This window comes from Cylas formicarius, unplaced genomic scaffold, assembly GCF_029955315.1.
Source record: "Cylas formicarius isolate icCylForm1 unplaced genomic scaffold, icCylForm1.1 PGA_scaffold_10__41_contigs__length_53128322, whole genome shotgun sequence".
Classification (NCBI taxonomy): domain Eukaryota; kingdom Metazoa; phylum Arthropoda; class Insecta; order Coleoptera; family Brentidae; genus Cylas; species Cylas formicarius.
This window is the reverse complement of record NW_026844214.1, coordinates 43,238,978-43,255,863: the sequence shown is the minus strand read 5'-3', so window position 1 is coordinate 43,255,863 and position 16,886 is coordinate 43,238,978. Positions and strand designations below refer to the sequence as shown.

General features: G+C 36.0%; 2 protein-coding genes across 2 annotated transcripts in view; both read left to right on the top strand.

Moving 5' to 3' along the window:
* LOC132705187 (ras-responsive element-binding protein 1-like) overlaps window positions 1-16,886 on the top strand; it is a 71,885-nt gene that overhangs the window by 8,422 nt on the left and 46,577 nt on the right.
* On the top strand, window positions 1,936-11,441 carry LOC132705210 (conserved oligomeric Golgi complex subunit 1-like). Its single transcript, XM_060675675.1, has 12 exons — window positions 1,936-2,104; window positions 2,158-2,325; window positions 2,379-2,518; window positions 2,568-2,704; window positions 2,758-2,956; window positions 3,008-3,110; window positions 3,162-3,328; window positions 3,380-3,649; window positions 3,707-3,935; window positions 8,785-9,076; window positions 9,366-9,992; window positions 11,118-11,441. Exons 1-12 carry the CDS (start codon window positions 1,968-1,970, stop codon window positions 11,217-11,219), a joined length of 2,571 nt encoding a protein of 856 aa, XP_060531658.1. The 5' UTR covers window positions 1,936-1,967; the 3' UTR covers window positions 11,220-11,441.

The window sequence follows — 16,886 nt, the reverse complement described above, 5'->3', positions numbered from 1 at the left end:
TTCAAAGTAAACAAAAAAAAACAAGCTAAACGCTAAACGCTAAACGCTTGACAACTTGACAAAAATATTAAAAATTATCAACGATGCATATTCCATATTATGTTGTTGTTGTGTTTATGAAACATTGGGCTGCTCGCTTATTTATGCATATATTGTCGTTTTAAGTAAATTTCCAAATGGACAAGGACGAAACGACCCGAAATGCTTAAGTGAGGTTATAGTCACATTTTCACTAGGTTACACAGTAATTAAATCAAATCAACAGGTTCGCAAAAAACGTTTTCTCTCTGTGGTCCGCTACTGCCAAAGAGATTATCGAGTATCGATCCAGTTCACACTCTAAATATTTGCCACTTGCCTGGATCGCTCCGTCTGCGCCTCGGGACATCGTGTTGGCTTCCGTACTCGCGCAGAAAGGGAAAACAACCGAAAAGAATTGTGCCGATGGTAGCGTCACAAACGCCATTTATTTCGGACAGGTCAGAGCCGTGTTACGCATATATTTTCGAACTGCATAACGAAAATTATTCGGTTATTTTCTGTTTTATTTAAGGTGTAGGGTTTTACGTGAAGTAATGATATAAAATATCGATTTTCTCTAGTCAGGTTTATCCAATAATATAAGCATTCGATGCGAATGTTGCTATTTTATCTAACTTTTGTTATGACGTTTTTAATGACAAAATCAAAAATCGAGTGATTTAGAGTGTAGTAGACTAGTAGACAGTTTTACGTATATATCTGAGTATGTTATAAATTATTTTCCATTTTCGTTGTATTTTGTACATATATTAATTTCACAGAATACGGTCTAGGTATACCAAAAAGTAAATTATTCCACGGTTGTGCGGCGTTGCCGCATCGCGGTCGCCGAAAAACTGAAGATTTTGGGTGTGTACATAGATATTGTAGTGCATTCGCCTTATATCTTATAGAAAAATAATGTGTCTTACATTGTTGCCTCAAAGTTTATGTATATACACAGTTTACAAGCAATATATCTATTCTTTTAAATATATATTTATACATGAGGTTTCTCGAGCGTTCTAAATAATTAGCTTAAAAGAATTAAAACTGCACCTAGAATAATGTGTTATGAAAATTTGGAAATTTTATTCGTTTTTTTTTATTTCGTTTGTTTGGTAGGGTCGGACGATACTTTCAAGTGATTGTTTAATGATGCAATTATATTAATGTTCGCGTACATGTCGGGAGGGTAAAACATTTTTAGCGATGGCAACACTGTCGGCAGCTGTTGTCTGTTATTTAATTGCAAGCTTGTACAAAAAGCAATTATTTGCATCGTTAAACAAGTGTAGATAAATTTAGTGTTAAGTTGTTTCAAATCGGTAAAGTAATTCAATAATTTGAAACATTTTTTTTCTTCGAATTCTCTATAAAAGCTAGACGTAAGGTTTTTCTTTTTGTTTGCACATTGTATAATGTATTTTTCACACATGTTCACACCGCGTGTCTTATTACGAGCTTTTGATGAAAACCCCTTATTTCCGCGTGGAAGGTTTCTTCGAATGAAAAGCTATTTTTAGAGTCTTTGAAGCAATAAAGTATGTTAGATTCGTAAGAGGTTATCGTTAGATTAATCGCGGGTATTTCCCTGACCATCATGTTTGTATCATTGTAAATTATTGTCTATGCCATATTACGATGTACTTAAGTTGTTTGGTTTGAAATGTGCACCCGGAAAATTGTCATTTGTTATGTACCTTTTCTTTTACGCTATTTAAATAAATTGTCATATAAAATAAACCTGTTTGCTTTTTTTTCCTAGCTTCTAAAAATACTGCAAAGTTTAAACGAGGTTTAACTTTAAAACAGATCGACCAAGCCGTCCATGGCCGTTACTATAATGAATGTTGACACACTGCAGATAAACATTTGACATCTTAGCAAAAAGTTTTAGGTTATAATTTAAACGGTTGTTTGCATAAAGTTTATTTGAGGTAAAAATGCCGAGAAGTACTCTGATTGATTTAGATGTTGACAAATTGTTTGAGGAGAAAAGTGTAGATGAAATTATAGAGATAGAAAAATTAATAAATGGGGAAATTGACAAAAAACGATCAGAACTTCGGTCTATGGTGGGGTAAGTAACGGGTATCGCTGTTGTGGCAAATCTAACGAAAAACTGTCATGAAGGGATCGCTATAAAGACATACTAGCCGCCTCAGATGCCATAAAGTCAATGAAAACTATATCCGAAGACATTGTTAAAACTATTGACCAAATTACGAATACATGCAAAATATTAATAACAGCACCGGATTCACCTAAAACAAATGCTACACGTGATACTATCCTTCTCAAGTAGGTGAGTAAATGAGCTTAGGACTTTATATAAAGATGTCGCAATTTTGCAGAAGAAAGAATGAAGAGCGTACTTTGATAATTCAGCTGAGATTAGCAATTTCTCTTAATGAACAAATATGGATCGCTATTGAAGAAGAAGACAATTTAATCGCAGCACAACATTGCTTGTTGGCCCAACATATCTACATGGGTATAAATATTTAACTAGCAAATACACATATAAATAGTTATTCCTGCAGGTCTGGACTTAACTGATTGGAGGTACTTAGAGAATATACATTTATTGGAACATTTGAAGCAAAATTTGTCTAGTCTTAAGTCCAAAGTTTTCCGAAACATCTCTGAAAAGTTAGAATATATGGAAATCAACTCAGATGTGAATTGATATCTGTCAATGTGGGTTCGCTATTACCAAATTGGATGTTTTAGGAAGCCAGTAAAAATTTGAATGCCCTAATGCTTTTGGAGAATCAAACGGGGCTCAAAATACTGGAGAAATGTATTGAACATCGAAAGGCAGCATTGGATGGTGTTATTTCGTCCCAACATCCTAGTATAAGATTGTTAGTTATGGCAGTGATTAGGTGTTTACTTACGAGTGTCATATTATTCCATGACTGCTTTATTAGTAATCAGTTCAAGTGAATCGTTGAACATTAGTGGTAGTTTTTGTTTTTAGAGGCTAAAGAAGGCAAAACGCAGAATAACGAGGACTACTTAAATATTCAAATGCCAGTTACCCCTTTGCTCTCCTATATCCCAGATGTGGTGAGGCAATACAGGTATTTATTTTCAAAGGTCCATGTCAAGTCCATCGAGTAAACTCCTTTTAGACCTCAATCCCCAGTTTTACAAGTGGATAAATTGAATGCCAAAGGCTTGGTTAATAATTGGCTACTCTGTGTGAAGCAATCAGTAGAGGAGGGATTAAAAAAATCTCTGCAATCTGTAACTACTGTCAAGGCTTTGCAGCTGATTCGTGAGGAGTATAATAAAATTAGTAATTCCATATAAATATGGGAGCTTCTTTGTATTTACTATAATTTTCTAGAGATGCCTGAGAACTGGATTCAAATTTGTGTGGATTTGCACTTTCCAGAAAGCTTTGACATGTGGCAGTACTTTTTACAAGATTTGTTGACCTCCAAAGCCAAAAGCCTTATCTCCAGTATAATTTCGCGCAACACAGAAGAGATTAAAAGTGATGTTACTGCGGTGCTTCAAAAAATTGCTAAAACTAAGGATTTCGAGGTTGATTTAAGAAGTTACGCCTGGACTGAGGAGCATTCGGATGTTGATAAAGCAGATCCAAGTCACACAGGTACTTTTTTCTTAGTACACTTGCACTTTTATTTATGTGTAATTTCCGATTTGACAGGTTTAACTATGAAAACCAAAGGGTTTTCCCAAAACTTCATAAATCTCTGTGGGACAGTCGACTCAAAATATTTAGCACTGCTAAAAGATGTTTCGCCATATTTGTATGGTGTTGAAGTGCCTGATAGTTCCAGTAACGGACTTGTCGCCACCGGTAAATGTAGGAAATATGTTGATGGTGCCCAATTGGAAAATCATTTAGCAGAGGAATGCATAAGTTACTCACTACGGTAAGTGAATTTCGAAAATATTAAATTTGTGTGTAAGTGGAGAAGTGTTTTCTTTATGACAAAAATTCAATGAAATAAATGATGTTATATAAACACTATTATTCATATATAAATCTTACAAAATGGAAATAGCGAAGTCTTAAACTCCATCATATTTTGTAAAAGAACATTGCAATGCCCAAAGCACTGACTAGAAATAGGTTTTGCCTGATTTTATAATTTGAAAAGCACTAGATAAGATAAGTGCTTTTGTAAATAGTTACTCCGCATTTGTCATAAAAAGCATGAAAATTTTATAAGACAGTAGCATAGCTTTATAAAATAAGGAATAAATATAATTGTTGCATTTCATAAAACTTGTATGTTGTATTTTTTTACTTGTGGAAAAGCGGCAGCTTTGTTCAAAAGGGAGGGAGCCTGAAAGTTTGCTAAAAAATGCGGATGACTCCTACCTAAATTGGAAGAATTAGCAAGGTACTAATCCATCCCACAACCTTCGGCAGTTGGGCCGCATCTGGCACTGGGAGACATAAGGGGAACGCGCAAAATTTAACACAAAACCAGAGAGACACAAGCGTTATTGCCTGATTTTTCTACTTAAGTTTGTAAATAAAGTCATAGACATGGAAAAACTACGAAAAACCTTTAACGAGTTCTTGTAAACCGCCGTTGTTTTGTTAGTATAATCAACGTCACGTGATTGGTATAACCAATGGGTTAGGCGGTTATCAATACCAATGAAATAAGTAGACATAGGGAACCTTTTCCTAAATTGGACTGAGGTGGCTTTTATTTGATGAAAATTCATTTAACACAATTAAATTAAAACAAAAAATGTTCAGATTTTCAGTTATTTAATGATAGTTAGAATCCGAACTTTTATTTTTATACGCCCTTTTATGTTCGTTAATGCGTTTCTTAAATCTTCTACCGGTTTGTCCGATATAAATTTGGGGACAGGATCCATATTTCAACTTGTAGACTCCAAATTTTTGAGTTTTTCGGAATTTAGTTTTGTTTTTTAAAAAATGTTCTATGGTGTTTTCAGTTTTAAAAGCAATCTTAAGACAGAATTTAGATAGATGTTTCGAAATTTTCTTGCTAGGCTCTCCTACGTATTTTATTGTTTTGGGTTCGATGCGTAATATGGGATAGATAGAGTTCAGAAACTGCTTTTTAGTTATAATCTTATCTATCACAGAAGGGTGGTGACCATTGTTAATAGCCATTTGTTTAATAATATTTAATTCTTTTCCAAAATTTTTTTGTGGAAAATGGTATATTAAGTAATCTGTGGATAAAAGCATAAAAAGCAACCATTTTGTGTGTGTAAAGGTGATATGAGTTATTATGTATTATTGTGTCCGTGTGTGAGGGTTTACCATAAATTGAAAAATCTAATTTGTTCTGTAGTTTAGCTATCATTAAGTTCAGAAAGTTTAAAGGGTTATCTAGTTCGCTCTCTATGGTAAACTTTATACAGTTATATATGGAGTTAATATGAGTCAAAAAGGACAAGCAGTTGTCTTTCCGTTCCAGTGAAACAAGCAAAAACATCATATGTATGATATTTTCTGAATTGTCCATAAAAATTTCTGCAAGGAATGGTCTGAGTGGGTTACCCATAATTAATTCTTCTTTAGCAATATAACATTAATCATTAACAAATAATCTTGGTCTAAACAAAGTATTAAACTATCTAGCAAGTCTTGTCTCTAAGTGAGAATATTGTCTATGATGTTTATTATTTTAATTGGTGGAATGCTAGGAAATAAATTTTGAAAGTCAAATGAAACTAGAACTGCCTTAGGAGGAATTTTAATACCTTGTTAATTAGTTCGAACCAATTTGATAACATATCTAGGTTTAAACGCAATATGATATTCTAAAATTTTTCTTAATCTTGTTGAGAATTTTACTGATGGTGCTGTTACAAAAGAAACTACAGGCCTTATTGGCATGTTTTTAAAATTGTTAAAAAGACAAAAAATAGCATTTATCCTGCGAAATTAATATCGTATAGTTCAATGCTGCGGTCGCCATTCTCAAAGTCATTTTCAGGAGTAATGTCTTGGTGTAGAGGTGTAGAGACTTTTTAAAGAAAAGTTAAATCAAGGTTGTCTTCCCATGTTTCTCCATAATGCGTCTTTAGAAATGAAGTTATTGACAATTTGTCACCCTTTACTTGCCAGCCAATATCGAGTTCAGTAATACTTGATCCAAAAGCTGGGGCACTGGTCGCATTCAGCGAACGAAACTGTTGTGAACTGTTACAAAACTGCAGCGGAAACGTTTGGTGCCACATGTGCCACAAACACAAGGCTTTGCAACCGCTATTGATACCTAGCAGTAGCGTTTTGCATTACATACAAGGAAAATACCGCTACATTTTCTGTTACTTTTTAACTTCTCTTTTGATTTTAAACAAACACTATTTGGGGAACCAAATCCAATATTCGAATGGATGTTTATGTATCAACCCCAATTTGACACACACTTCTGAACCTTTGAATGATAATTATTCAAAATTTTTGTTATACTTAGGTCACATATGATACGAGTACCGGTTTGATTTCAATGATGAGTTTTTATTGTCAGCTTTTTGTCGTCAGTTTTATCAAGGATGCGATCTCCTCTCCATTTTTCAAAATTTTTCATAACCTGTTCGTTTTGAACTCTGTTAAGAAAAGTAATTTCAGCAGGAGTTGTTGGAATATAATATTTAATAGATCTTTTCCCTGGCAATTTTAGATCTTTTGTATTTTTGCCCTTCACACCAACTACAAAACTATCTTGTTTTTATTTTTTTTACAACTTTGTATGTGAAAATCTTAAATTTGCAGGCATTGCTAATGTGGATCAATAATACGATTTGCTTGGCTATCTATTATGTCCACAGGTGGAAAATTCGAGCAATTTTTAGCAAATTGCAAATAGCTACTAGAGATGTAGTCTAGCCTATAGCCTATGCCGATAATACAAAAAACTATAAGAAAAATATATAACAATAAAAAAAAATTGAGGACTCGCCAGATTTTAAATCTCCTTTTTAACAAATGACCTTGAGGCATTCAACAGTGCCATTAACAGATCGTCGATGTAGAGGCATGCGTGGAAAATCTTGTCTACGAAAATATCAATGCCGCTTGGGGCGCATCAATTTTTACCGCAATAGGGTCACTATATTATCTAGAAGCTATATGACCTAAGAGTGCGAATGCAACTGCAAGTTTTAAACCAGTTTGTCATGCTAAGTCCTATCCCACACATGGCGGTCTAAAGGCGGAATTTCCGTCTGCGGAGTCCACTTGCGAAGGGCGGACCACACATAGAATAGTAGGTTGAATACCATACACTCTAGCGGAAGTGTCGTTGAACGTACGAACGCGATATTGTTTGATGAGAATTTAGTTAACTGTATATGCATCTCGTTGATTAGTAGAATGATGGATATTGATAAATTTATCTAATTAATTCAGCAACGGCCCCGTGTTTGCGATATGGGGTGGGGGGGGGGGTGAATAAATAGAAAGGGAAGTGCTGGTGGAAAATTTTTGAATTGACGGAAAAAGTTGAGAAGCTTGGACCAAGAGGGAAACTAAACCTAACTAAACTAAACCTAAACCATTTGACTTTTGAAAAAAATAATTTTTCTACTCCCGCCTGTAACATACCTAATTACCCACCGATCTAGCGTGCGAGAAGCGTCACTTTACCACGTCAGTTTCCTTTCCCACGAATCCGAGCCACTTCGGACATTTCCTTCCGGGATTTTACCGCACGGATTTGGAAGCAATCGGATATTTTCGGAGATATTTCCCACGCTTTGAATTTTGACATTTGTCAATTCTGACGGTCATGTCAGTGAATGTATTCGTGTTGTTTTGCGAAAATGTACCCAAAATCTAACGGTTGTAGAAAAAGTATAGTATGCAACACGTTCGGTAAACTTTTTAACTCGTTTATTAAACACTCGCTCCGCTAGTGTCAAATAAACTCGTGAGTCAAATGCCTTTTACCGCACTTGTTGCATAATATGCTATTCTATATCTCGAAGTTTTACGTTCACGATGCCAGTCACCAGTATCGTCTAAAAATGAATATAAGTAAAACCAAGTTCATAATAATAAGTAAAAATGACATCCGAAACTGTTTATCAGGCAGATTCAGCTAGAAATATGGCCCAAATTCAATTATTCGATTATTAATGAGCAATGGGGCCACTCTAGAGAGATTAAATGCCGAATAAAAGAAGCAAGACAAAGTTTAATTAAATTTTAAAACTGTTTAAAAGCCACAATGTGAACCTAAACATCAATCACAATCCTTCGATGTTACGTTTTCTCGACACTCTTCTACTCTTCTAACATTTCAAAATGTGGCTATACAGGAGAATTCTGGGGATCTACAGAATGTCTAATGAATCAGTACTGGAAAGAATGAGTAAAGGAAAGTATTTGACAATTATTATAAAAAGAAAAAACTTGAATATCCGGTCTATATAATGCCAATCAAAAACCATATCTATAACCATTTGACGTTAAAACTTGTATTCTTTATCTGAAAAGTAATGTGCTGGCATTTGTTTCTTAGAGACGAGAAACCGACGAAAGCGGAAGCGGATCTTATTCCGCTAAGTTACCTCCTCCTTTATTTTGCCCCATAATACTTAAATACGTTAATATGTATTAGAGAGAGTGTTTTCAAATTTTTGTTGGAAAGCGAGTTTTGCATCTAGGGCACTCAGGTCTCGTCAGAAACCCTATTGAACGTACATTCAAATATTGTTCATTTCCAAAATCCAGTAATACCTTTACACGCAACGCCCTTTTTTTAAATTTTATCATAGGTTACCTGCGTTTATAGAGGAGCAAATAAGTACCGACATGGACGTGACCAGGGTATCGAAATCGTTGTTCTTTGCGAGATTTTTGGGCGCTGCTTGCGAAATGTGCACAAGCTTTGTTAGGTCCTGCCAATTTAACGGCGACGCTACCGGTTGGAATCGCGTGTGCCGCGACTTCTTGTCGTCCAGTGACCGTTTGTGGGGGAATTGGGTCGACGCCTGCGTAAAAGTCACCGTCCATCTTTCCAGAGAGATGAACGACACGAGTCCGAAAAAAATGATTCGGGAATTATACGTACGTAAAATGTCTTATAGTGCTGGTCGATCATTTATGCTTAGATGCTTCATTTTTTGGTGATATTTTAAAAATGACTGAGACACCTGTGCACACCTTAATAAATTTGTTTCCTGTAGCTTCGGAACTAAGTGGAACTTTTCTTTTATAAAAACCACAAGGTTCTATCTTTACTATTTAATTAAACCGAAAATATTACAGGCGATTGACACGTGTCACACAACTGACGCATATAAACGGACCTTTAGGGGACATTCGGCGTTAAAATCGTATTTTGGTCTAATTTCAGAAGTGGGATGAGATCGAGATCCAGGAACAAACCGAGGAGAAAACGTTCAAATCCCATATCAGGGTACCGCTCAGACCTAGCGTTTCGCTCGTAACCGTTCTGGCCAAGCTCAACGCCGATCTCGCGCAAATACTACCGTTTACTCTGCCCAATTCCATACACGACCAGTTTTTAATGCGGAACTCGCGCGTCATTTTGGCCGAATATGAAAAAATCGTCTCCCAACCCCTTAACCAGATAACAGCGCTGCAGTTTTTGTTTGACGTGCGATTTTTCGTTAGCCTCTGCGTTCCCAGGGAAAACGTAGATGTAGGGGGCAACGCTCAGCGCATTTGCGACGAGCTAAGACAAAAAATCGACCCATTCGACCTCGATGTCTTCTATTCGTACCTACAGAGTAACGTGAAGAAGGCCGTCGGGCAGCTTCAGACGATGTTCGGGGGTCTCGTGCCTTACAACGCTCAGCCGCACGCCACTGAGACTGTGCCGGCCAAGCACAAAAGTCAAGAAATAACGCCGTCGCTACTTGCATTAAGTAAACCGTCGTCTGACGCTTGGTTTCCGTTGTTGCCGATCACAGGGCCGTCGCATAAGGTCGCCCCGCCTTCCGGTAACCTGGAAATTAAGGTGGGTGAATATTTTGATGCTTTGTAGTTCCATGATATGGTTCTTCCGGTACTTCAATACTGAATGGTCGTTCCCATCAACATTTTTATGGGTCACCTAAGTTTAGGTAAGGGTAGACTTTTGTTTGCTAGAATTCTAAAGTAATCACTAAGACACTTTAACAATAACAATCGTTTAATTTTTTTACTGGCATTTTGTATTTTTTCAACCGGCTAAGCTATTACTTAAGATGTGACACTTTTAAAGACTTGGGTGTAACATTTGACCTGACCTTTGGAAGCCACATTCATCAACCCTGAGGAGAACATATTTTAAAATTGTTTACTTTAGTTATGTACCTACAGTGGTGTCCATTTAAAATACTCCGACACCTTATCTCAATAAGTACTACACTGAGAAAAAAAAGTTAAATACAAAAACGTTTGACTCTAGTATTTTTATGTATACAGGGTGTTCAGTTGTGCCAGGACAGTAGCCAACTCTTTTTTTTTTAATGAAATGCTGTGAATATTTTTAAAAATTCTAATTACAATTCGGTGAACATTTTTTTTCTGCTACTTGTGTCGAAAATGCGTAAGAAATAGTATTTTCTCGAATTATTGATGAGTGCTTGTAATGGTTGTTTTCTGTTTTGCGATGCGATAACTAAATAAATTGCTGCTGCAGACTGTGAGTCATATAAGGGTTGCATATGCATGCATTAAAATGGCTAATGTTAGCAAACGTGTTAAGTCAGTAATTACTGATCATAATGATATGAAGTTGCTATCTTTGATATCAAAGTATCGTGATCTCGTGATTTTCCAAGTGACTTTTATTATTGTGGGATTGTAATATTGTAATATCTTAGATTACAAAATAACTAATTTTCTACCTTCTACTTTAAAATACCCAATTATGCACTGACCAAGCTTGCGCAGTGTCATTTTAAGGCGCTTGTCAGTTCTGATGTCCCTGTCACACCTCGCTCAGTGAATGAGATTCATGCTATTTTGCAAAAATATTTGCTGACCACATGTTTTTACTTTCTTAGTGCTGCTGTTAGAGATATGTTTTTAAACACGTATTTGAACTAAGGCAAATTAATATTTTTCAAGCCAGATAAACAGGTTTCCTCTATTGCAGGAAGAACGGAAAGCCCCCGGGAAAACGCTCCACGAGTCGCTCTCCTCGAGACAACTCGCCACTTCCATATTCGGAGGCATCGCCAGCGACTGGTTCTCTTAATGTCCCAAATAATGCAGTCCCTTTTTTTAGAGCTTTAAGGAAAATAAAACAAAGCAAAAAAAAATACTTCGCATTTTATTTGACACATTCAAAGGGGCCGCGGCGAAATTAAAAATAAATATTAAAAATAGTAACATATAAAAAATAACTCATCTATAAAGTTTAACCGAATAGTGACGTCTCGAAAACTTAAAACTCTTCCGGGCGGCGCCAAAGTAAAGGGATTATTTGCTTTTGCGTGACATGTCGTTACATAAGGCCTCCAACTCTCGACACTCTCGCGTCTTTTGCATCAGCGCCGTCTCCAGCGAAGAGCATTTGATTTCGAGCAGCTTAATTATCGCCCTCAGGGACGTGTGCAATTCCTCGTGTTCTTTAGTTATGTTCTCCTTCTCCAATGCGATTCTGCGAAATATTCAAAATTAATTAAAATAAAAAAAATTAAATCAATCATATTTAATTGAAATAAATCAAAATAGTCCTCGTAAATTCGGACGTAGATAATGTCACTTTTAAAGACTCGGGTGTAACATTTGACCTGACCTTTAGAAGCTACATTCATCAAGTCTGCGGAGAACATATTTTAAAATTGTTTACTTTACTAATGTACAGGGTTGTCCATTTAAGATACTCCAACACCCTATCTCAATAAATACTACACTGAGAAAAAAAGTTAAATACAAAAAGTGTTTGACCCTAGTATTTTTATGTATACAGGGTGTTCAGTTGTGCGAGGACAGTAACCAACTCTATTTTTTAAATGGAATGCTATGAATATTTGTTAAAATTAAATTCGCTTGATTTTGGGAATTTTTTGTCATTACATAAACATGCGAAATTTTGAGATTTGATAAAAATGAACTTTTCCATTTTTTTGCCGAAAAACAGGCCTTGGAAAATATGTGTTTTTTTATACTTGAAAACTAAAATTGGAAATTTTTATTATGGATCCATGATCCATAATATATAATAATAAATAATGATATATAATTCTTTGACCTATCCACGGCGAAAAAATACATACAGTTATGCCAAAAATGACCATCAGAAAATGTTTTTTCCAATTAACAAAAAAAAAACATTTTTTTTATTTATAAAAATTCCGTATGTATCACGTTTATTGGGCTTGGTATTTAATTCTGTATCATTTCAATATACATATATAGCTTGCTAGTTTAAAAGTTATGGCCATTTTTCTACAACAACTCGTGTATGTTATTATAATATATTATCCTAAGTGTTTTACACATTTATTACTTAAATTTAATATAAAATCAACAAGTAATGCAAGTAAATAAAACTTATTACTAATTACAAAACATTTTTTAGATAACCTCCCTCCATCTTTGGCATATGGTTTCCATTTTCGCAATAGCATTTCTAACCGCGTCTGTTGCGTTAAGTCTTTCTACCTCTTTCCGAATGCTCATTTTATTTTCTAACACGCACTGCCACAGATTATATAAAATACTGGGCCTATTATTCGATTACCACACATAAACACTTCTCTGAGCCTGTTTCTTAATTTCTTTTTTCTACTCCCGTCTGTAAAATACCTAATTACCCACCGATCTAGCGTGCGGGAAGCGTCACTTTACCAAGTCAGTTTCGTTTCCCATGAATCCGAGCCACTTCGGACATTTTCGGGTTTTTACCGTACGAATTTGAGAGCAATCGGATGTTTTCGGAGATATTTTCCACGCTTTGAATTTTGACGTTTGTCAATTCTGACTATCATGTAAGTGAATATATTCGTGTGTTGCGAAAATTTGACCAAAAACTAACGGTCGTAGAAAAAGTATAGTATGCAACACGTTCGGTAAACTTTTTAAATCACTCGTTTTTTAAATACTCGCTCCGCTCGTGTCAAATAAACTCGTGAGTCAAATGCCGTTTACCGCACCTGTTGTATAATATACTATTTTTTATTCGATTATTGATTATCACTCCATGTTCAAGATAACGAACAATTCGTGAACAAATATGTTTCATGGGTACCCATCTTGCAGGATACAGCAAGCTATATTCTCTTAGGCATAATGCTGGACTCTTATTATTACTCACGAAGATATAAAAGTTGATCGACACTGTAAAATTCAATTTTTTCTTTTAAAGTTGGTGACAAATAACGGTTGAATAAAAACTGGGCACTTCTGTTCAGGTAAGCAACTATTTTATTAGTTCTTTTTTTCCATGGATATCTTGTAAAAATAAGACGCCGGTTTCGGGAGGTTAGAAAACGTTTTCTCAGTAATAAGTTTTATTTACTAGCATGATTTGTAGATTTTGTATTCAATTTAAGTAATTCATATTTAATAAAAAAAACTTTTATGTTGAGTTAGATTTAAAATAAAATACACGAGTCGTTGCAGAAAACTGGCCATAACTTCTAAACTACCATTTTTTGTAATAAAAGCTATATAAATAAAAGTTTTCCATTTGTGACCACCCTGTATAATATATTTTCGCCATAGATAGGTCCAAGTATTAAATATTCACCACTTCCATGGATGTTAATGTCCGACTATTTTCAGGGCATTTAGAGATTCTCGGTCAATAAATTCTTTTTTCATGAAAGTCTTTGGCCAAGACTTTCTGAGAAAAAGAATTTTTGTTTACATCGGCCAAGAAAAAACGCTGTAAAGAATTCTTTACAGCGTTTTTAATTTTACTATATCATTTTAATTTAACCCAAATTATTTTTCGCTCACCGAGAAACCTCATCACCCGAACATTTCTTTAGCTTTTGGTATTTCTCTTCCCATAACTTCAGCGCTTGCTCGGAGCTCTGCAAGTTCAATTTCAGAATATTCTCGTTGCTCTTATATTTGTCTATAATCACTTTCAATTTTTCGTACCTTCTGCAATAAAATGATATAAAATAGTAAATTAATTAACCGAAATAAAATGGCGCTTACGTGAAGACATCAGAAAAGGCCAACTCGAGGTTAGAAAATTGCTTAGCTGTCGCTTGCTTCTCTGACATCAACGTTTCCAATTGCTTGGTCTGCTCTGCAATCCGCTTCTCGTATTCGTCGAGGATCAGCTTATAAAATAGAAAAACTTAAAGATATCGCAAAGAAATCTTAACTCGCATAGTGGTTGAGAAGCAATCGGATCGTGATTTGAACCAAGACTTGAACCGATTGCGTGAAATATCACTGGGGAGTGTAAAAGAACAATCGTAAACGCTGATAACAATGAAAGTGTGGACCGATCCAGATTATAACATCTTCTATAGTGAGTATCACGCCAAATAAAGAACTACAAAAATCAAATCAAGTAGAGGCCAAGCCCGGCGCAGACGCCGCAGTGAATTTAATTCGCATATTAATTGCGGATGAGACCTCTTCAAAGCAATCGGACAGTGATTTGAACCTACTGCGGAAACATACCGCTAAGACGTGCAAAAAGACAATCGTAAACACAACGAACGAATGTAACTGACATATTTCTAATTTGTCTTTAAGTTGGTTCTCACTTTCGTTCTCTGCGTTAATGATTGCTTTTTTACATTCCCAAAAGTATTTGCCGCAGTAGGGTCAGGTCTTGGTTTCAAATTACACCCTGGTTGCTGCGAATAAGTTTTATCCTCAACTAATATGCGAATTAAATTTACTGCAGCATCTACGGCACACTTGACCTCTACTTGTTTTGTTTTAGATAATTCTTCATTTGGAGTGATACTCACGGTGGCAGATATTTCTAATTTGTCTTTAGGTCGATCCTCACTTTCGTTCTCGGCATTCACGGTTGCTTTTTTATACTCCACAATAGTATTTGCCGCAGTAGACTCAGATCTTGGTTTCAAATTAGGGCCTGAGTGCTCCGAAGAGGTCCCATCCTCAACTAATATGCGAGTTAAATGCACCGCGGCATCTACGCCGGACTGGACCTCTACTTGGTTTGATTTCGGTAGTTCTTCATTTAGCGTCATACTCACTTTAGCAGATGTCTCTACTTTGTATTTAAGTCGGTTGCCACTTGCGTTCTCAGCTTCTACGATTGTACACTCCCCTAGGGTATCACTACCTGATGGCTCCGAGGAGATCTCATCCTCAACTAATACGCGAGTTAAATTCAGTGCTGTATCTGCGCCGGATTTGACTTCTACTTGGATTGATTTTGGTAATTCTTCATATGGCGTAATGCCCACAATAGCATATGTTTCCTTAGGTCGGTCGCCTCTTTCGCTCTCATCTTTTACAATTGTTTTCCACTCCTCAATGGTATTCGCCACAGCAGGTTCTGGTATTGGTTTAAAGGCACCGCCTGATGGCTCGAAGGAGGTCTCATCCTCAACTAATATGGGAGTTAAATTCACTGCGGCATCTGCGCTGGACTTGACCTCTCCTTGGGTTGATTTCGGTAGTTCCTCATTTGGAGTGATAATCACAACAGCAGATGTTTCTAATTTGTCTTTAGGTCGGTCCTCACTTTCGTTTTCAGCATTTACGATTGCTTTTTTATAGTCCCCAATAGTATTTGTCGCAGTAGGCTCAGATCTTGGTTTCAAATTACTTCCATATTGCCCCGAGGAGGTTTCATCCTCAGCTAATATAGGAGTTAACTTCACTGCAGTATCTGCGCCGGATTTGACCTCTACTTGGTTTGATTTTGGTAATTTTTCATTTGGCGTAATATTCACAATAGCAGATGTTTCATTAGGTTGGTTGCCACTTTCGTTCTCATCTTTTACAATTGTTTTACGTTCCCCAATAGTATTTGCCACAGCAGGTTCTGGTATTGGTTTCAAGTCACTGCCTGATGGCTCCAAGGGGGTCTCGTCCTCAACTAATATGGGAGTTAAATTCACTACTGTATCTACGCCGGACTGGACCTCCACTTGGTTTGATTCCGGTAATTCTTCATGTGCAGTGATACTCAGGGTGGCAGATGTTTCTAATTTGTCTTTAGGTCGATCCTCACTTTCGTTCTCGGCATTCACGGTTGCTTTTTTATACTCCACAATATTATTTGCCGCAGTAGGCTCAGATCTTGGTTTCAAATTGGTGCCTGATTGCTCCGAAGAGGTCTCATCCTCAACTAATAGGCGAGTTAAATGCACCGCGGCATCTACGCCGGACTGGACCTCTACTTGGTTTGATATCGGTAATTCTGTATTTGGCGTGATACTCACCATAGGAAATGTTTCCAATTTGTCTTTAGTTTGGTCCCCACTTTCGTTCTCAACATTTACTTTAGTGCATGGGCTAAAAAAATTGCAACTGCTATAAAAAAAAACGAAGAACTGATAAGAGAGACCTTACCTTGCGGGGTAGAGAGGATCGAATTCTTTCAAGACTGATCTTCGAGTTTGGCAAAAATTGGCCAAATCTACATCGAAGTTCGCTAAAAAAAAAGGCATAACAACTTTGTCCAGACTCATGACAATGTTCTATTAAATCTTCGCAAATATTCAAAATATATTTAAGATTTTATTTTGGACAATTGCCTGGCATTTCCGGATTTTCCAGACTGATGTTTCATTAATGAGAACATCTCGGTACAAGTTAAGCGGTTTATTGACATTCAATTAAAAAAAAAACGACGATATTAATCAAACAAAAAATGTTCAGTTTAAAAAAAATGTACAGAATTAGTAAGGACAGTCCATTCAAATCCAAACATCTTCACGTTTTACATAAAATGTGAATTGAATAGATG